Source organism: Dendropsophus ebraccatus, chromosome 15 (assembly GCF_027789765.1).
Source record: "Dendropsophus ebraccatus isolate aDenEbr1 chromosome 15, aDenEbr1.pat, whole genome shotgun sequence".
Classification (NCBI taxonomy): domain Eukaryota; kingdom Metazoa; phylum Chordata; class Amphibia; order Anura; family Hylidae; genus Dendropsophus; species Dendropsophus ebraccatus.
The window spans coordinates 36447426-36469988 of record NC_091468.1 but is presented as its reverse complement, the minus strand read 5'-3'; the positions used below and the strand labels follow the sequence as shown (position 1 = coordinate 36469988).

Below are 22563 nucleotides of genomic sequence, written 5' to 3'. Positions count from 1 at the left end.
TTTTAAAACATGCCGGGAATGAGTTTCTAATGAGTCACTAGGGTGGTCACAGCTTTTCCAGCCCCCCTTGGGTTTGATAGACATCTCTCTCCTGTATTAGATGGTCTGACTTCTTGAATCACGTTGGTGACTCAAAGGTGCCTCATTCCCTGACAGTTTTTGATGTATGAGTAAGGCTGCATTCACACTGCGTTTTTTGCAAAACGGATGTATTTTTCTGCATCTGTTTTGAACTGTTTTTCCATTGACCATCATAAAAAATGGATAAAAAACAGATCAAAACACTTTTTTTTTTAGCATAAACAAAAACGTGTTCCTCCACATTTTTGTTTATGCTAAAAAATTGGATGAAAAAACAGACTGCAAAAAACACAATGTAAACCCAGCCTTAGTCATCGTTCTGTGCAATAAGGGAGCAGGTCCCTGTTTCATGCTGCCCATGGTTCAGACATCATGAAACACCTGACAGGTTCTCTTTAAAGTCTCATCAAAAAATATTGTTATTCTCAAATTTCACTGGTTTAGTTTCCTAGGCTCCTAATTGCTAGATGTCTGTGTCTCCCTATTCTATATTCCTGCCTTTGTCTAGCCTCGCATTCTGAACACTATTGCCGAGTTGACTTTCTGCTTCTCTTCAATCCTACGCTTCCTTTCTTCAATCTTTCCTTTTCCTCTTCTTGCAGCAAAACCATATCAGTGAAAATAATTGATGATGAGGAATATGAGAAAAACAAGACCTTCTTCCTAGAGATTGGGGAGCCTCGTCTGGTGGAGATGAGTGAGAAGAAAGGTGGGGGATGTGCTCTGAGGCTGAGCCATAACTAGTAATATGTCTGACTTACCACACTTGGATGGCCTAATCCATTGTCTTACTGTATGTGCACATGTCCATGTATGTATCTTCGAGCGGATTTTAGCTTTAGAGGAACTCCTTGCCTTGGCAAGTTACTGTATATTGCCAATTTTTCATGGCTACTATTTTAGGAAGTTTTAGGACCTTTTTGATCACTTTTGCCTCTTGAAATACTTATGTGGATGTGTGCACGTTCCTCTACTCATAACCTCATAATAACCATCAGGCTTAGATGAATGTTAAAGCATGTGTGTGAGACTGCAAACATCCATTTCCCTTTGTCTTGTGTCCCCACAGGAAGTACATAACCCTTAAAATACTTGACAGAGAGGAGTATGACAAAGAGTCCTATTTCTACCTTGTGCTCGAAGAACCAATCTGGATACGAGGAGGAATGAAAGGTGTGAGAGTATAATAAAACAAACCGAGCAGCTAAAAAAGCAACAACTTTCTCTCCTGTTTGTAATTCCCTACTCTCACAACTTGCTCTCTCTCCTCTCGCTTGGCATCTGAACTCTGTGCAATGCTTTCTGTACAGCCTAGCCAGCTCTTTGTTGATACTCTTATGTATCTCTCTAAGCATACTTGACTTATTATATACTTCAGTGTGTCTTACGGATTGTAGTCCCTATATGTAAAGTGGTATTTACTTAGTCATCTCTTCCTTCCTTCTATTCACTCCCACCTTTACAAGTGCCATGTGTAAGTATATAATTGCACAGATGCCATTTTATTCTAGAAAAGGCCAGTATTAAGTAATCAAGTCCCAGTAGTAAATCTTCTGCCATATATAGCCCCTGGCCTCTTTGGTATAAACCCCCCCCCCCCCCTCCCCAACATATTCTTTAAATAGTTACTTGGCAGTCCTCTGCTGTGACGTATTTTAATTCATGTATTTTGCAGTTCGGAGACAGGGCCGCCATCATTGCTGGCTGCAAGTAGTGTTAGTCGAACTGTAAACATCGGCAAAGTCCTAAATGAAGCTGTTGGGGATTTGAAATGAATAAGGTTGCTGCCCAAGTTTGCAATTTCCATATGGTCACCGATACTTATTCATCAATTTGCCATTTGCATAATGCATGGACGTTCCTTGTCTTGTAAAGCAAGAACTGCTCACAGAAGTGGCTCTCTGCTCTGCATGAAGAAGAAGGCGGACAATCAAGCCCCTTCTCTATTATGTCCATATGATACAATAAAGCAAAATAAAAGGAAATTAAACCCTGCTCTTATGCCCTATCATCCAGTTTATAAAGATGCTGGATCCTGTTCTGGGGAATGAAAGCGCTCTCTGTCTATTACACGTACAGTGATTGATCTGATTCACTGTTATGTAGAACTATCATTCTATGGTGAATCATTCCCTTGAATCAGACAATGCCCTTTCTACTCCAGGTGAGTTAAGGTGGCAATATACCTTTAATAACTGTTATTTCTCCTATCTTCCCCCATACCACTGAGTGTTTGGCACAGTCAAACATTCCTGTGTTCTCTATGGGGAGGGGTAAGCCGTAGCCTGACAGCTCTGGAGGTAGCTTATCTCTTATCTGTTGCCCAACATAAAGGGGGGGGATTTATCAAGACCGGTGTACTCATACGCCGGTCTTAAATTAGGTCCCGTCCCCTTTTCCTCAACTGAATTCACTAAAAAGTGCACGCCTCTTAGTTAAACGGGCTGAGTGAGCACCCAAACCTTCACCCAATGTACCAAATCTACAGCAGGTACAGATTTGGATCCTGATTTACGCCTGCAAGCCTCCTCCCAGCCTTGCCGCTTCCCCCACCCTGCCCGCCCATCGAGTGGGGATACAGCAGGCATTTTCCAGGGAGAATGGAGGAATCTATGCCTTCTCCCTGCTGTACGCCCCTATGCCAATTTTTCGAAATCACAATTTTTTTGTTTCCAAAACAGCTGTCATAGATGTATTTTCATGCATATTTGACCCATTATGTATCTATTTTTACAATCATAGTATTAGCAATTTTTGTACTTCTTTTGAAAAATGTAAACAAATTTTCAACTATTTATGAGTTATAATATGGCACAGAAAACATGCTAAATAAAAGCCCCCAAAAAACACCATATCTGAGGCTGGGAACAGCATCCCCCCCCCACCACCACCACCTTTAATTTCATGGCCATAAAAATTATTGCTGTAAAATTAATGTGTTACAATAAAATTTCATTTTTTTTTAAACTGTAAAATAACTTTTTACAGACCTTTTACAGTTCCGAATATGGCCCAAAATGTGCCAAAATAAAGATTTAATGTGCACCTTGGGTTTTAGAAACTTCTGTAATACAGATATATGTCAGGAGTTCTCACTTGAGGGATTCAATGTTCACTCAGCTCACCTCAACTGTTATTGGCTTCATTTGGGTGGCCGTCTGCATTTCTCTTATTAGAGCTTAAGGGCGGAGGGGTTTGGGGTGAAGCATCTTCTTGTGCTTTGATCCACTTTTTCAGCCACTGTCCTGATGATTCAACCACTAGTCATATAGACCATGTAGAACCAGCTAACCAGAGTCATACAAGCAGTTAGGTGGTCCTCTCACAAAGACATAATAGTTTGTAAACCAGTTCTCTTTTACTAATATGGGCATGCATGTGCATTATTAATAACATACATTACCTAAAATCAAATGTACTAATCCCATTGCTTTTAATCCAGTATATCCTGCATGTAGGTTTGACATGCTAACAGGAATATGTGAAGTTGCATGAAATAGAAATTTGAAAGTTCATGAATATTTAAAAGATTAAAAGCATTAATAAAATAAATAAAAACCTAAACGTTCATTATTTTAGTCTCACGCTATGTGAGTCTTTCTTCCTAAATCTGATCTGGCTCCATTTCTATCAGGTGTATAATTAGGTATCCAGAGATTAGGTTCTTTGGGCCAAGTCATTAGTTGGATTAATTAAGTCTAATTTAGAAATGTCAAAAGTAGTGAAATAAAATATAATAATTGAAGTAGACTGAAGTAGACTTTCTCTTTAGCTCTTATCCCCCCCCCCCCCCCTTAAATATGAGAAATTAAAGCGTTTGCATATCTCAGAGAAACATGCAATTTTCTGGATCTTCGGGTAGGATACAAACAATTCTTAATTAGTGAACATGCATAATAATTATAGCAATCATTGCGTACATATAATGCCAAAAGAAACTTGGCTATGTGATAAAACGCACCAGGTTGCTCATTTGCATTATAACCCTAAGATAATTTAACAGCACTACGTTGCCTTATGGAACGGGCCAAAGATGTTGCTTAATTAGAGCCTTGTGGTGTTATTGTATGTATTCTACTAAGCAGTGCATTGTTTGGCAAGCTTTCAATTAATATTCCTTAATTATGTATCTTAAATGAACTGATCCTTACAAGGATCCTTGCCGCAATAAACATTAAAAATGATCTAGGATTTGCAACTAAAAAATATAGGCTCCTATCTAACCATAAAGTAAAGGTATAACTATGCACTGCCAATGTATAGCTGTCAGTGTGGGATGATCTCACATTGTTGGAATAAGCCATAATATGACTCTTATGGGGCCATACAGTACCCCTATACCAACACCTGCAGCCATCCAGCTGTTGCAAAACTACAATTTCCATCATGCTAAAGCTTTGGCTGTCCAGAAATGATGGGATTTGTAGTTTGGTAACAGCTGGAGGGCCGCAGGTTTGACATCCGTGCCCTATACTTCATGTCTCCGATCTTATACAAAGGCAGGCAAATATTGTCTGATTCCATATGAATCATAGCATGTGCCACCAGGTTTCCATGGTATTGAGAATAACCTTGTAATATAGTGCCACAGGGATCACCGTATGGCGATACATGGAGTGTGGCACTAAATCAGTTACAAAAAGATGATAACTTACAGGTCACTACGGACAGGAGAGTTTATAGAAGTTTAGAATAACTAAATCAGGTGTTTAAACATGTAAGTAAAGTACTTCAATTGTACACCAATGTCTTCTATTAAATCACCAAAGACATTGTGCACTATGAGGCACCAATACTAACCAGCATAGGACACCTATCTATAGATACTGGGCCTGCCCAGTAAGTGCTGTGACTGCCCCAAGTCATAGAGTTCTTCTTTCTGTGGACATCTTCTCCATTATCACTATTCATTTGTGTTTCTTATCCTTGTCTGTCTTCTATGTGTTCTCTCTACAGCCCTGTTGTTGAATGAGCTTGGTAAGCATTTCATTTACTTTGCTCCCACCTTTTTCAATGTCTTTGTGTTTTGCTTTGTTTTTTAAATTATGCTTTGCCCTCTATTTTTTTTATTTTCTTGCTGTCTTCCGGTGTGATTTATATTTTATGATCTAATACAGTATAAAGCTGGGTTCACACACTGTATACTTCAGGCAGTATTTGGTCCTCAAGTCAGGTCCTCATAGCAACCAAAACCAGGAGTGGATTGAAAACACAGAAAGGCTCTGTTCACACAATGTTGAAATTGAGTGGATGGCCGTCATATAACGGTAAATAACGGCTATTATTTCAATATAACAGCCGTTGTTTTAAAATAACAGCAAAAATTTGCCATTAAATGACGGCCATCCACTCAATTACAACATTATGTGAACATAGCCTTTCTGTGTTTTCAATCCACTCCTGGTTTTGGTTGCTATACAGCCTCACAAATACAGCCTCAAATATACATAGTGTGAACCCAGCTTAAACCTGCAAAAGTCAAAAAGATTTTACAGATGTGTAAGTTGTGTAGGTATTGAGTTCATGCAAATCTACACATGCAGATAACTAAGGTGAAAGTGGTAAAAAGTCCAATGAAAATGATCTGCGTATTCATTAAACCTCGATTTACTGTTGTGTTGTGATGAAAGATCTTGGCAGAGACGGTAATGGGACAGTTGTGTTCCACAAATCCATTTAAGTCAATAGGCTTGGCTCTAGGGGAGGTAAATTGTCATCGCACAATATCCAACGTTCCAGAGCCAACACGGTCCTCGTAGACCATTAATAGTCCAGGAACTGGTAATTATTATTCCTTCCACAAACAGGGATTTCCCTTCTCTTAGATCATTAATCGCTTAAAGGCTTTCTTCCAACAATATAAATATAGAGCGTAGTATCTCCCCGTATTAGTTCATGAAAGGGCAACTATCGTGAAACGTGAACATGACTACTGCATTCTGTCAAATGGATCGCTGTTTATGTCTTTAATTAACATTATTTTTTTTCAATTACCATTAATTAGAACAACTGGTCTTATGCCCCTGTCACATTCAATAAGTGCTATAATTAAAGAGCAAGATGTATAGGGAGGGATGCTTTACAATAGGATTGAAGATTAGTCGTTTTATCTAGTTTAAAGGGAGGAAAAAATGTAGTGTCTGACATAGCACTAGATTTTTTTTTCATGAGCAAGTAAATGGTAGACAAAGAAGTGGTAGCATGTTGATGGACTAGCGGTACTTATTGTATTGCCTCTTCATCGCTAGGAGGGGGCATTTGAGAGTGGCGGTTAGTCGCAAAAATTGAACAACTTGATCAGTTCCGAATCACAACGGTTCTCGGTGTGTAGCTATTGAACCTCAGAGGAACATAAGTATTACACACTACTTCTTTCTTTTAGCTGCCCTTTAATGAGAAGTCCCTATCTATTAAAGGGGTACTCTGGTGGGGAAAAAAATCAAATCAACTGGTGAACGTTGTACTGATTTGTAAATTACATCTAATAAAAAGTCTTCCAGTACTTATCAGCTGCTGTATATCCTACAGGAAGTGGTGTATTCTTTCCAGTCTGACACAGTGCTCTCTGCTGTTACCTCTGCCTGTGACATGAACTATCAAAAGCAGGGGAGGTTTTCTATAGGAATTCAGTTCCTGTCAAAGAAAGAGGTGGCGGCAGAGAACACCATGTCATACATGACTTCCTGCAGGACATACAGTAGCTGATAAGTACTGGAAGGCTTGATATTTTTAAATAGAAATGATTTACAAATCTTTATAACTTTCAGACACCATTTTTTCCATCGGAGTACCCCTTTAACTTAGAATTCTGTAGGAAATGGATAATCTCTCTAAAGTCTCACAGCCATGCTACACTACAGAATTGGCTATGTTTCTTTATTCAGTTAATACAAAGAAAAATCAAATGACTGTGTTATTGATAGCAACCTAAAGAGGTTAAATCTTCCTTCCCCTTCTCAGCGATGCATTTTTCTACATTTTTACATAAATGCCTATTATACGGTCTGTAATGATATAGGCTTCCGATTAGCCCCATTGTGACAGATTAATTTATGATTACACATACCCTCATAATTGTTTTAGGAATGTTTCCAATGTGGCAGCTTCATTATTTCATTCTTCGTAATGGCTTTGGGCCTTAATCTCTTGTTACATTGATAGTAACTGATCCTCCTCTTTAATTCTTTCCAAAGTCATTTGGAGTAAATTGCTGAGAAGCTGGCCTTTAAAAAGTTAACTCTGCCCATAAAGTCATCAGTAAACCACAAAGAGGACATAAAACCACAGTAAATACTGTGCAGTGTATACAATGCCCACATGAGGAGCATCAGAAGTTTAATTTTTATGGACCTGAGGGCTCCGCAGATAGTTACATAGTAATTTGTATTTTGTAATCATATTACACAATTCTATGGAAATGAAATGTAGCATGTGAGCACTCATGAAAGGCGTAATACGTGACACAGCGCGACTAGTAAACAGTCAAAAGAAACACAAGCAAAATGAATGGGATCAGTAGAGTTCTTCCGCTGCTAAATGATCCTTTTGTTGACATAGATGATGTCTAAACTGTAATTCTGAAAAAAAAAACAGTGCATGGCTTATAATATTCCATAAACCACCTCTGTATATATGGCATATTGAAGTTTTTTGACTAGAGATGAGCGCAACTCAAGCATGCCCAAGTCCAGTCGTTCAGCATTGGAATACCAATGGTTGAAGAAGTTGGATGAAGCCCTAGGGAGTCCTGGAAAATATAGATACAACTAAACTGCCGAGGTTCAGGTTCGTATGAACCCAAACGCTTGGCATCAGATTCCTGCTGTCTGCCGGCTCCGTGCAGCGGGTGGATACAGCGGGAGGACTGCCTATGGCTATGGCTGTATCCCAGTTTTCCAGGCGGTCCTCCCGCTGTATCCCCCCTCTCCACAGAGCCGCCAGGCAGCGGGAATCATTGCCGAGAGTTCGGGTTCGTACGAACCCGAACCTCGGCAGGTTCGGACCATCCATAAATACAACCATAGGCCTTAGACTATATCCATGTTTTCCCAGACTTCCTAGGGCTTCATCCAACTTCTTCAGCCATCGCTATTCAAATGCCGAACGATCAGACTTGAGCGTGCTCAAATTGTGCTTGACTACATTTCTTTTTATAGCCTAATATTTCTGATAAAATTTCAAGCTTCTAGATTCAGGTAGATCCTTCTGTTCCTCATACTTCCCTGCAGCAGCCTGTTTACTCTCTACAAAGCTTCCGTGCTTTCTCCTTCCTAAGTACTGTTATTGTAAGACCTACAGCCTGTTGACTAGGCTTCCTATAATAAAAATAAATCACAGGTTTATTCTGAGAGGATGGCTTATGCACTATACACTATTCACACTACGTTCAAAAAACAAAAAGGCTGCCGCTTTTTCTATTAAAAAAGACGTCCGTTTTTGCCACAATTTAATTGACTTCGATGAAAGGCATTGATGTTAATGGAACAGCGGACGCCCAAGGCACACAATGTATTAAATAAAGAAAGCTGTCTGAGCAGACGTCAAAATAATCATCATGACAATTATTTTGGGCCGTCTTTTGCAAACACCGGATGTCACTTTTTTGTTGTCCGCACACAGTTTATGTTTTTTCACCGTCCTTTCATCGCTTTTACCTGTGAATTTAATCGACTTTTTAATTAAAGACACACCTAAAGGCCGATCAGTCCACCTAAACTAGAATAATGCACCAACAGCAGTCATTGCAAACAACAATATTGTGTTTTTTAAAAACCGGAGAGGAAAAAACATTGTGGGAACATAGCCTTAGACTGCTGCGAGAAAGCAGGAGGAACTTTTTATTGTATCTGAACAAAGAGGTACACACAATTGTTCATGGTACCTGCCCGCTTGAAATTTCGGAAGGACATGAAAAGAACAATTTATGGGACCCTATGGCCCCTACAAAACACATTAAGTTGCATCAAATGGTAAAAATGGGGTGTTGGTCATGTTATCTGAGGTCATGTGATCTGAGGTCATGTGACTGCCACTATTAACTCTGGCCATATTAGTGACAGTCATTAGAGATGAACGCAACTTAAGCATGCTTGAGTCTTGACATTTGAATACTGGTGAAGAAGTTGCATACAGCAATAAGGCTTCCTTGAAAACATGGATTCAGCTTATAGCATGGCTGCATCCATGTTTTCCCAGGCCCCCTAGGGCTGCACCCAACTTCTTCAGCCACCTGTGAACAATTTGACTCGAGCATGCTCAAGTTGTGTTCATCTCTAATGGCCGTGTCATGGCTTTGTGCAGCAATTTCCGCAAGCACCACGTGGCACAGAATTTCGATGATTTGAAAGCATATTAGAATTTTTTTTTCCATTTGAAGCAAGTATTTTGTATAGGTCAGTAATCCCAATTTAAAGACAATAAATGTTGGTAGATGATTTACCAGACAAACCTGGCATCTTAAGAGCCCTTGTGGTATGTTACATGTCAAAATGTTGTTTCACTAATATATTTCTTCTCTTTCTCTTTTCTTCAATGTGCACTAGGTGACTTCACTATTACAGGTATGTATTCCACATATATTTCTCTAATGTGCTACTTTGTTAGATTTGATGTTTTGCTGTCTCTTCGTGTTATTTTGTATTGATCATAAATTTTTATCTCTCTTAAAAGGAAAAATTCTGTTTGGTAAGATATAAAAATGTGTGCCGCTTCCTAACACCCACATTCTTGTTATAAGCCGCGACACTCGTGTTCTGGTTAACGTGCAGCACTATTAACACTATGTGTGTTTTATGTGTGTGTTACCAACGGGATTACTGCCACAACTCATCAGCGATGTCTGTCAGTGTAGGAAATAGTGACATTCTGACATTTTTTTAGCTGTTCTTTCCCAAAGCAAAAATGTAGTCTGTTTTATAATGTAAGAGTGGAGCATTAACTTTATTCATAATCATAGTAGCAGCTCTACTAGGTTTATAAATGTGAAATGACATCACTAGCAGTGTCTAGCAGTCTATCACGTGATATAACATCACGTGTCTATCACAAAATGGTAGAGTGTGGTGACTCTATCCACATAGGCTCAAGCTCCATGATACAAAAAAGGTTAAAAAAAACTGATGTGTTTTGATCCTTTTTTTTTTATAATGGAAGTCAATGGAAAAAACTGATAAAAACGGGCGCACACAAATGTATCAGTTTTTACATCCATTTTTTTATTTATTTATTTATTTTTTTAAACAGATTGCAGAAACGTAGTGTGAACCTAGCCTTATTCATAGTACAATCCAACATGCACAAAAAAATGAACAGCCCCTGTCACTTAAATGATTCCAATGGTTGTAGACTGTGTATGATCCTTGTACACTATGGCAATCAGAATAAATCCCCGGATCAATATCCCATCTCCAGAATTCTAGTAAGCATAGCGTGTAGTATTAGATTTTTAAAGAAAATTACCCAGGACCCCTTTTGAACTTGTTTAATGAGTAAAGGCCCTATTCCACGGAACGATTATCGTCCGTATTCGGCCGATATCGGCCGCTACGGATGATAATCGTGCCGTGGAATAAATTGCAACGATCAGCCGACATCGTTCATGTCGACTGATCGTTGCAGTCGCTTGTTTTTCAACATGTTGAAAAACAAGCGACTTGTATAGCAGCGATCTGCTGCCGTTGCTCCGTTGAGTAGAAGCATCGGCAGCAGACGCTGCTATATCCTATGGGCTGCCCGGATGATCAGTTATCACCCGGGCAACCCCCCCGCAGCTCCCCGCCGCCCCTCCCGCACTCACTCACCCGCTCGCTGCTGCCACGTTGAATGGCGGCGGCAGCGAGCGGGGAACGAGGAGCAAACGAGCGCTCGTTTGCTCCTCTAAACGACCTGTGAAATAGGGGCTTAAGCCAAACATCATGTGACAGAGATTTTCATAGTCTTACTGCTCTTACAGTAGAGAATCCCTGTCTGTGTTGATGCTGATGGTGAAAACTAGTGAAGAGCGAGCATAGTGCTCAATCAAGCACCTTGCAGCGCCTAAGTAAAGGTGGCAATACACCTTTAATAAGGGACAATCATTTGTCCGTAAGTTATACTTATGCCAATGGGATCAATATCTGATCAGCAGAGCCAGCATACTGTCGGAGTTCTAAAGTGTCTCGCAGAAACCTCTTACATGTTTTTGTTCTAATTTTTGTATATTTTGTTTGAACATCCCTTCGAGGGATGATATATACCAAAATTCGAACCCAAAAAATTAATAGGTGAACCAGACACCCCCAGCTCTCTGCCGAACAGGGGGCACCTGGCTAAATCCTCGTTAAAAATACTCGACCTGAGTAACAAGCACTTTAGTGCTCACTCAACACTAGTGAACAGCTCGTCCTTCTAGATGTAGAGGATATCCACTTGTCATAGTATCTGTATGGATTTTTCCCAAACTAAACAACATGTTAGATATTTTTCTTATGCTTTGTTCACATTTGCACAATGCCAGATCCGTTGTACAACAGATACAAGTACACTTGACATGTTTATCAGGTGCTGCTGAGTTATCCGTCGCTGAGATGAAAATAATGCTGCGTGCCGTGTCACATACAATGAACCAGTTTATTTGTTAGAATTTGTAATAGGAAGATGCTCGTACCAGTCCTTGGTGAATCTACTCACATTCTGTTTGTGTCTTTATGAGAATAGCTTAGCAATTTGGCATATATATATATATATATATATATATATATATATATATCATAGCTGTTAATAAAACCAAGCACAGTATAACTGATTTATTATACTCTGTGTTCTGTGCTGTAAAGTGAATAACATAACATTGATTCTTGTTACAATGACACCTGTCAAAGGGGGGAATGAAGTCATTTCTTGCAGTTTATGAGTTGGAAACAAGAAAAAAGATTTGAGCAACTCTGATAAAAAGCAAATTTTGTCGGGTGTTCTCAGTATGCAGTGGTTACTACTGGCCAAAAGGAAAGATAGCCAATGAGCCAGAGACAGGACTTTGAAGGCTCAATGATGCATATTTTTTACAGAACGGCTATGGTAGCAACAAAAACTGTTGGCTTTAATAAGAAGGTCTTAAGAGAACCAGTATTATCCCAAACTTACTATATATGCAACAAGGGATTCAGTGGGTCAAGCACCCAGCCCAAGGATTCTACAATACACAGATCAATGCAAAGTACATAGAGCTAGGTACTGTGCCTTTGTAAGGGTCCTATTACACGGAGCGATTTTTAACGATTAACGACTTATGATAAACTATCGCAAATGAGATTGTTTACTGTTAAACTGAAATCGATCACCATATTACAGAGAACGGTGGTCATTAGTTACGATCATTAACAATTTTTCGCATGCAAATCGTCCCGTGTAATAGGGCCCTGAGACGTTGTGGTCATCAATGAGCATGGGGGACACAAACATGAAACATGAATCTATGAAAATGGTAGGTCGCAACATACTCTTTGATAGATGAATATCTATATATATATATATATATATATATATATATATATATATATACAGTATATATATGTAGTGTTATAGCATGTATTAGTTCTCACATCCTCTACAGGAAATCTTTGCTTAAATAGATTTCCATTGACAGAATGTAAACCATGGAAGGCACTCTTTGCAGGTTAGCAGCAATCTAGCTGCCTTAGGGATGGCTTGTAACATAAAGCAGAACACGCTTGTACAGTCGCTGTTGTGTACATGAGTTGTTATGTGCAGCGTAGTAATAAATCCACATTGTGTCCACAAAACTTTCCATTTTAAAGTTGCACAAGAGCTTAACTTTATAGTAAGTAATTCATATCAGGCTATAAATACCCAACAGCTCACCCGTTTAATAGCACTGCTAAGTGACACAGTTACATCCTTCTGTAAATATTTCATTAGAAGCGTATCCATTGACTTTCACTAAAGTAAACTGAAGGTCCAGGTTTTTAGGGGGGGTTTGTAACGGGCAAAAACAATTGTAAAAGCTTCAAAGCAATGAAGGAAGGAGCAATAAAAGTTTATAAATGGACCATAACTACATATCATCCATAGTTACTATGTATACATACCTTCTCTAGGTACTTTATACACACATACCGTTCATACTGACTTATCAATGGCCCATTCAAAAATTCAGATTACACATACTTTGTCAATGTGTGTGTGAACTGCAATACCACACAAAAACTGAGGATGAGGTGGTGCTGTAAAGTATTGTACGGACTGTGGCTGCTGAGGATGATGGCAGAGGGATGCTCAGTGTCCCTCCAGTGCCCTGTGTCCCTCAGTGTCCCTCTGCCATCATCCTCTCCAGCAGCCACAGCCCGCACAGCTCTTAGAGGTGGGTCGTGACATCACCATTTTATCCAGGAAGTGAAGCCTAGTAAGTGCAGGGAAAAAAGCACTTCATAAGCATTTCCCGTAATAAGTGTATATTGGTGATTTGTATAACTTTTGGGGGACAATACAATACTTTCCAAAAAATACAACAATTCAGTAAGTATATTATCACTGTGTGGGTTTGGTGTTGTGTGACAGGAGAGCTGACCATACTATACGAGCACCCCCAGGATCTTCTTCTACTGAATGTAGACATGCATGCGCAGTGAAGGGAGACACCTAGTGGGCATATGTATAACATTGATAAACAAAGAAAAATAAAGAAAATATATTGCAAAACTGCTTGTGATCATAATCCCTGTTGATCTCTTTAAAAAAAAAAAATTCACAACAGTGCCTAAAAGTATATTATTCTGTGACAGCAGCCAGAGAACATTATAAGTAAAATGTAAAGAAAAGTGAAAATATATTTTATAAAAATGACCTTTATGTAAATCAAGAAACCCTCTTTGAGGAAAATCATGATAAGACACCTCTATACCAAAGCATTTAGTCACATTTAAATTGACTTCCATTTGCATCAGACCATTGTATAGTGCGCACTCAATACAGAAAGGGCGCCAACTTACTACATTCCAACCTAAATCCCCATATCGCCATTATAACTAGTGATTTGCCCAGTGAGGAAATAGGAATGAATTAAACCCAGAGATTGGATTTCCCTATTGAACCCAATGGAAAGGTTAATGTGGAGCTAAAGTGCCTCGTGTAACCACCTTGGTGGAATAAATTTGCTAATGCCATAATACTTATATGTAATTGTAAATACAATTAAAAGAAATAGGCTGAGCCCGTGTTCCCGAAGCTTTCCGAGAGGGGGCCTGGCATGCTTTTAAGATAGAATTACCTTTATTAAACATTGGAGAATAACTCCTTGGAGTGTATTACTAAGAGGCTTTAAGCAGTATTTATGGAGAGAGAAGACGACGGAACCTTCCTTTTTAATTAAATCTTTTTTTCCCTTTAAAGTAAAGATGTAATTGAAAGCCTAGACATCAAGAACTAGATTTGCTCAAGGCGTCTGTTAGAACCCACTCGCCTTCGTATATACTCATCAAATGCTTCATTACTATACAAGTATTATTCATGGCTCTTGTGTGCCGTAGACATGGATTAGACATTGTTAGACATGCAAAAAGATAATCTACATGATGTAAGGACATGCTAGGCTTGTATAGTATGTGGGTGGAGGCTAAGTTTGTCATGAAAGAGTTCCGATCCTAGATTATCGCTGTTTGTGACTTGATAATGTGTTTGATTTTACATAGAACAAAAGGCAAATCTAAAGCTATGACCAACTCTGAAGAACGCGTTACAGTCTAGTAGAGATAATATACCGAAATATACTGCTTTTATTGCTTCTCTTGTGCTGATTCCGAATTGTATTAAGGTTTACAGCTGCTTTGATGATCTCAAAGGCTTCAGAGCTGAAATCTTCCAGAATTCTCTGCTTGTTCAGAGTTTGCATGGAGCCCACTCTGAAGAGTGTTGTCTTAATGCCAGGTACTGGATGTAGTGTGACAACAAGATGGTTGACTGTAGGATCAGTACAAGGTTAAAGGGGTTATACAGACTTTGAAAAACATGTCTACTTCCTTACAAAAACAGCACCACTTTTGTTTCCAGTTCGAGTGTTGTTTTGCATTCAAGCACCATTGCAAATGGCACCCAAACTGGAGACAAGAGTCATGCTTTTTCTGGAAGGAAGCAGACATGTTTTTTAATGCCTGGACAACCCCTTAAATATTGCATCGTATTTTCAAAGTTACTCAACTTTGTATGTAGATTATATCTACATCATAACTGTAAAATGTTTTGCCTATTAGAAAAACATGGTCGTTTTCTTTTAGAAACAGCAAATCCGTTTTGGTTGGAGTTTATAACTCGCTTCCATTAAAGTTAATGGAGCTTAACTGCAAACTAAAAAAAAACTGGAGATAGGAGTGGTGCTGTGTCTGGAAGATAACGGCCATGTTGTTCTAACCCCTTTAAAAAAAAGAACTCCAAGATTCCCCTTTTATTAATACCAAATGGCCTCACCTTGTGTTCCAATTATCCATGTTTTCTTTTTCCCATTGGTAGTTTAGTTGTTGGAGATTTATATCTATCTGAATCCTTGTTGTGGGAAACAAATGAAAAGAAGATTTTTTTTTTGTCCGTTCACACTGAGCAAAATCGGTGGAGTGTGTCTATGGAAGGGCTCACGCACCTCCTTCGCTCTCCGCTCAAAGAATTGATGGCGTGAGCCGTCCCATTGAAACAGATTGCAGGCGGGAGAGCTCCGCTATGGAATTCCGCCGATATTACTCTGTATGAACAGACCCTAAAGCTTGAAGCGAATGTACCATCAGGTACATTGCTTTGTGTTTTTTACAGGAACAGACCGGGGCTGGCAGAAGGATGCCAGTGCTTTGGCCCTTTTTTTTTAACTGCCACTCGGTTCCTGCACACGGCGCCGGTCTATTCCCTGGGCACTGGCCCTGCATTAAGCACTGGGGGTGGGCCCTCGAGCCCCCAATGTGGCGAAACTCCCTCCACTGTGTGATGAGGTTCCATTAGAATCAATGAAGCCACGTCCCAGAGGGGAGATCGTCACACTGGGCCAGTGCCCGGGAATAGACTGGTGCCATGTGCAGGAATCGGGCAGAAGTTCAAATAAAGGACTACGGTACCAGCATCCGTGCACCAATGCCAGTCTATTCAGGTAAAGGGTAGTGACTAACCTAAAACTTAGAAAGAAGCAGGAAATAATACAATTCGATGTAAATATAGTAAAAGAATTCTGAAAGTTTAACTCCCATATTTTGACAAGCGAGAGGATATTCCATCATTACATTATCTGCTGTATCTCATTTGTCTAGATCAGAAAAGCCAACCTTGTAATATTATTGGATTCTGAATGAAAGACAGGAGGTATAAACCAGTTACAATTAATTTAGCTAATCTATGTGCATCAACAGTCTGGTGTTTTGAAGCAGACGTTCCAGAAATTTACTATTTTCTCTAAAGATTTTCCGTAATAAAAACTAGAATTGTACTGAGAAAACCACAGGAGAACAAGCCATGCCTGTACTGTGTCCCTTGTTACAAATAAAAGAGGGGTGAAGGAAATTCCAGCAATAGGACAAGGAATGTTACACATTGAAGCACTACATGACGATTTACAATCGGAAAGCTTCCAGTATTACATTGAGATGCCCATATCCACCACTGGTAGCCCTCTACAATTTTAGGCTATGTTCACACAGCGTAAATTAACGGCCGTTGGTTTCACCCGGCCGGACACGTACGCCTGAAACTACGGCCGTAGAAATACGAGCATACGGGCTAGTCGTGAAACTACGGACGTTGTTTAAATTTGCTTCCTAGCATGTTTCTAAGCGGGCTGACACAAGTCATTTACTTTAAATACTGCCCCTAGCCAGAAAAACCACTCAGAACATTTTTTACATTAAAATCAAGTTTAATTCGGCAGATATAAAGTTTTACGTTCGCGGCCGCATTGAAATCCACGGCCGTTGTTGAAGCATTACATTTCATTTTTCACGGGGCCGTATAAAAAACGGCCGTTGTCTGATACAAAGTGTGCATTGTACGACCGTAGTTCGTATATATTGCAGCCAAGTTTATAAACCTCTAAACAACGGCCGTAGTTTCGCGGCGAGGACTACGGACGTTGTTTTACGTAGTGTGAACATAGCCTTAATCTTTTAGTCTTTAAATATTGACATTAGACTTGTTGGAAGGTTTCAAGACTCGTAATGAGTGGAACAATGGCTAGAAATATCTAACTTCAGTTACCCTTTTCAATGTTTTTATTTTCTGTAAAATGGTCCACAATTTTCTGGATCCCCAAATCCTCTGCATAGACATAGATTCAGAGAATTAACCTCCATAGAAAGCATATAAATAAACCCAACAGTAGGGGGAAGAGAAAAAGAGACAGGAAGGGGCACATTATTACATTATATGAAGAACAGTGCAGCGATATTACATGAGGATACCCTCATGTAGCAATGGCATTCACCATTTAAATAAGGAACTATATGTAGTCCATATAATAATTTCTAAATTCAGTGCATCGATTTGCTTGGGGGATTTGCTGAAAATTGCTGTATCACCAGTCCCTATTTTTCTTGAAAAGCTCTTACTTAATTTTTTTTTTTTTTTTTTAAAAAGGTCTTTGAGGAATGATTTGTTAAAAATAAATGAATAAATAAAAAAAAATGAAATTTCATCTTATTTTGGCCAAATATGGGTGAATTAGAGCATTGCGCAAAAATATCTGGATGTAATTTAGATCACATTTATTTATAACTTACTGTTTTAAGTGGCAGCAGATAGAGAATTGAAAATTCCTACCTAACTGGATTAAACCTAGCCACTCAGGTTCATCCACTTTACTGGAGATGCTTCCTATTCTTAGCTGAGGCGGCATAGCATATGACATACAAAAATAAAATATCTGTAGGCCTTATTGATCTTATTGAGAACACAACCCAACTAATAACTTAGACCTCGTAAGCTGCATCTCATATCTACCGTGTCCAATATACATTCATTGTATTTGTAGGATTACTAGAAATCCCAGAAGTGGGATGTGGTAAAGATAATCCAAGAGTGTGCATGATGTTTGCAAAGGGTTTCACTAACAACACTCTCTGAGCCAGCACAGACCTTTTCAAATCTGTTCTTTATTTCCATTGGTACTTCAATAGGTAAACCAGTCTACAGGAAGGTTCATTTCAGAGACCACCCTTTGCCATCTTCAGTAATCCACATGACAGGTACATGTATTTGGTTGCTGAGAATTTAATCATATTAACAGGTTTGAAGTGTCCTTATCCTAACATCCTAACACAACTTTTACATTTTGTTCAAGTTTTTAAGAACAATTCAGCACAAAAGACAATATTGGTGTACACCATAGCTGTGGACACATTTGTTTTTGGCCGTATTTTTGGGCAGTCATCATTTTTGGGCCAAAACATGGTGGCAAATATCAAAATACGTACGTTTTTGGCCCCAAAAATATGCCCAAAAAGCGACATTGTGTGAACATAGCCGACAGTGTTATCATTGGCTGGTCTTACTGAGATCAGTGATCTGCCGACAGTGTTATCATTGGCTGGTCTCCCTGAGATCAGTGATCTGTTTTCCATATGGCTTTACTAGGCATTGTTCTCACCTAGCCAGAATCCTGCTCAACACTGATGAGGGGAAACACCCCGAAAAAGCTGTCTGTGGATGGATACCTGGCCTTTGTTTTTCCCTTGTCATTACATTGACTTATAGGGCCACTTTATATGGTGGTTTTGATGGTTTCCCTACAGGAGCCACGCCTTAGCTTTCCCAAAGGGATATCTGGCTAGTCCTGTGTTTTGAGACTCTTAAATGAGGTTCCACTGGCTCTTTTTTGCATATTCATATATCCCAGGGAACAATGCACCTAGGATTTCACTGCATTGAGCTTTAAGTTTCCTGTTTAGTTCACCTGTTTCCCATATTGTGTGATCATAGCCTAAGCAAATATTTCCCAGCTCTGTGCCATGTTAGGGTATATGCACACTGAGTAATAGGGGTGCGTTCACACTACGGAATTCAGCCGCTTGACTTTCCACCCATGCCATAGACTCCATTCTATACTCAAGCAGATGTCCACCCAAAGAATTGACATGCCAATTCTTTGGTTGGACGGCAGACTCTACTCAAGCATAGAATGGAGTCTATGGCACAGGCACAAAGTAAAGCGGGAGCGAGCAGGAGAATACGCGGCAAGTTATCCACAAGAATTCCTCAGTGTGCACATACCCTTAGCATGGAAAATTTTGCCCTGTGAACAACAGAGCAGAAATCCCATTGAATACAACGGGACATTGTTCTGTAGATAATTTACAGGAGGAATTTCAGGCGGAAATTAAAAGCAAATTCCACTTCAAATTCCTTGCCTGTTACTCAGTGTGCACATATTCTAATAGAGACCCACTTTCAATATGGGTCTATGGGACCATCTTGGGGTGGGACGTGCTCAGCTACCTTCTTCTCTCCCGTCTCTTACTGGGGAAATGTTCAGACCACGACCATGACATAAGTGAATAATTTTAGTACCTTAACATACCCTCAGTTATCCTTGACATCATGTTGGGCCAGTTATGCATCTCAAAGAGAGTGTACCAATGGGTACGGGGAAGCCGGTGCCGCGGTACTTTTTTTGAAGCATGGCCTGGTTCCCGCAAATGGCGCTGTTCTATTCATGGTTACCGGGCAGGGGGTGAAGCACTGGAGGCGGGCCGGCCCGCTGCCAGTAGGAGGAGACTCCTGCCCCTCCATGACGCGGCTCCATTAATTCTAAAACAGGACAACAAAGAGTTAATTTACACATACATCAAAGGGCTATCTCCTCTGAAGTCAGCAATGATCTCTCTGACCTCTGCATACAGCTTTTTTTTACATAGCCCCCACTGTGTAATCCTTTGTTCTCTGCTGGCAACTAATCTCCCTCCTCCCCCCTCCCCTCTCCATAAGTTACACAGGGCTCGACTGATGTAAAAGAGTCGAGATTTTCTGACAATGAGCAGTGAATGAGAGAGAGGAGGGAGGGGGGTGACCTGGGAAAATTCTTTTTGAATGCAGATAATGGCATATTTGCCTAATAAACCCAATTACAAAGTTTCTTACAATCACCTGTACTATTGACTTTTGCAAAAAAAAAAAAAAAAAAAAAAATATATATATATATATATATATATATATATATATATGCCGGTGACACTTTAAGATTCCCTTTCTTAGGATGTGCTATATTGAACGTCCTTCTGTAAGTAGGTAAATAACTGTCTGCTACCAGCCCTTGTGGAATGACCGGATTGATGTAGTTATTGTGCATTGTTTAGGGTTATAGCGAAATAACATTGCACCTCCTTTTGCGATGGATTAAACAGTAATGGATTAAATATACGATAAGGTTATCCAATGAGCTTATAGAAGATTGGTTTTCTCATTGTAGACACTTGCAAGGTATTCTCTAGTCATCATCATGCTACGCTTGGAGAACTGGAAATCTTTATCAGCTGACTGCACATGTTAATGTAGTGCTGTATTGTATTGTGCGGTTGTATGGAATATGCGCTTTCAGACTTTAATCCCCTGTGTTCATGAATAACAATGTGAGCCGGTTTGGTAAATCACTGATAAGTATACATTGTGTTGCAGTATATTTAGGGTCTGGTGAGTCTAACGTATAAGAAAAAGTAAGTAGAAGCAGCAACCAATAAATGTCTACTGCTTGTTTGTTTAGAGCAGGTTTCAAGAATAGGGAACTTAATGGGTGACTATTGGCAATACATACGTTTCCTTTATTTTTACATTTTCAACCACATTATGGAGCTGATTTATTAATTATTAAGTTGTTACCAGCAGGAAATTGTCAGGTTTTTGTCCACTTTTAGTGTACTGACACACATGCAACACATTTGTCCAACTAACTGTCATTTTTAGGAATCTAAAAAGTCTGACAGCATCCAAAGATGAAGAATCGTCACGTCTTTATTGAGCTCACGAGCAAAAATACGATGTTTCGAGTCTTTGTCAAGTGTTGAAACGTCATATTTTTGCTTGTGAGCTCAATAAAGACTTGACGATTCTTCATCTTTGGATGCTGTTGGACTTTTTGGATTCCTATATTCACACCCACCTACTGAGATAGTGGGCCCCAGCGTGCATCCTACCAAGTGCTTCCATTAGGATTGTCCTGTACTGCTGGAATCCTTTTCATACCAAACTGTCATTTTTGTCAAGAAAACACTCCTAGTGGGCGTGTCGTGGGTGTGTCTTTTAAAAGCTGCCACAACCAACAAATTTACTATGCAAACCAGTGGCGTAGCTACTGCGGTTGCAGCGGTTGCCGCTGCGACCGGGCTGCTACCAAGGAGGGCCCCATGACGCCCTCCCCTGCCACTCCACTGCCACCCTCCCATTCCCTCTTGTGACCGCAAGCAGGGTTTTTCTTGTGGTCACAAGAGGGAGGCTGGGACGGGCCGCCGGCTGCCGCGCGGCTCCCGGCTCTGTCCCGTCCCCAGCCGCACACGCACCATAGAGCTCTGTGCGCGCCAGGGATGTTATTTCCGGCGCAAGGAGCGTCTATAACAAGCGCTCTCTGTGCCAGAAGTAACATCCCCGGCGTGCACAGAGCTCTATAGTGCGTGTGCAGCTGGGGACAGGACAGAGCCGGAGCCGTGTGTCAGCCGACAGCCAGACCGAAGAGAAGATAGACAAGGCGGAGGAGCGAGTTGTCAGGTGAGTTGTGTGTATGTTTTTTTTTTTGCACAGACTGGGGGTCATCTATAAGGGGGATTTCAATGGGGGCCATCTATAAGGGGGATTTTAATGGGGGCCATCTATAAGGGGGATTACAATGGGGGCCATCTATAAGGGGGATTACAATGGGGGCCATCTATAAGGGGAATTACAATGGAGGCCATCTATAAGGGGGATTACAATGGGGGCCATCTATAAGGGGGATTTCAATGGGGGCCATCTATAAGGGGACTACAATGGGAGGCTTCTATAAGGGGGATAACATGGGGGCATCTATAATGGGGATAACATGGGGGGCCATCTATAAAGGGGACAACACATAGAGGGGCATCTATAAAGGGGAAACATTGAGGGGCATCTATAAAGGGGACAACACATAGGGGGCATCAATAAGGGGGAAACATTGGGGGCCATCTATAAGGGGCACTACATGGGGAGTGTATGCAATAGGGCATGTACTATAGTGGACCACACAGAGAAGGACATCTACTATAAGGGAATCACATAGAGTCAGCCTACCCACTAAATGAGGGGGTAAAGGGGCCAATACAGAAGTGCAGTTTGTAGAGAGATGAGGATGGTGCCAGAGTGAGGAGCCTAATATGCCTGTCTGGCAGATTCTGTGGATTCATGGCTCAGAGAAGTTCTCATAACGGCCCAGGGCAGATGGAGAAGATGAAAAGGGAAGAACTCCGATCAGAGAAGATGTCCCCTGTGAGTCACCTGATGTAAAAGCACTGTAATGTATAT

General features: G+C 40.2%; 1 protein-coding gene across 9 annotated transcripts in view; it reads left to right on the top strand.

Annotated features, from left to right (window-relative positions):
• LOC138774439 (sodium/calcium exchanger 1) overlaps positions 1–22563 on the top strand; it is a 275568-nt gene that overhangs the window by 201937 nt on the left and 51068 nt on the right. For 4 of the 9 annotated variants that reach the window (XM_069955305.1, XM_069955303.1, XM_069955306.1 and 1 more), the window contains exons 3-6: positions 1151–1254; positions 9624–9641; positions 9751–9765; positions 18216–18284. In XM_069955305.1, the coding sequence (XP_069811406.1) occupies positions 1151–1254; positions 9624–9641; positions 9751–9765; positions 18216–18284 (206 nt within the window). The remainder of the gene's footprint in view (positions 1–1150; positions 1255–9623; positions 9642–9750; positions 9766–18215; positions 18285–22563) is intronic. The other 5 variants (XM_069955307.1, XM_069955308.1, XM_069955310.1 and 2 more) reach the window with 5 other exon arrangements.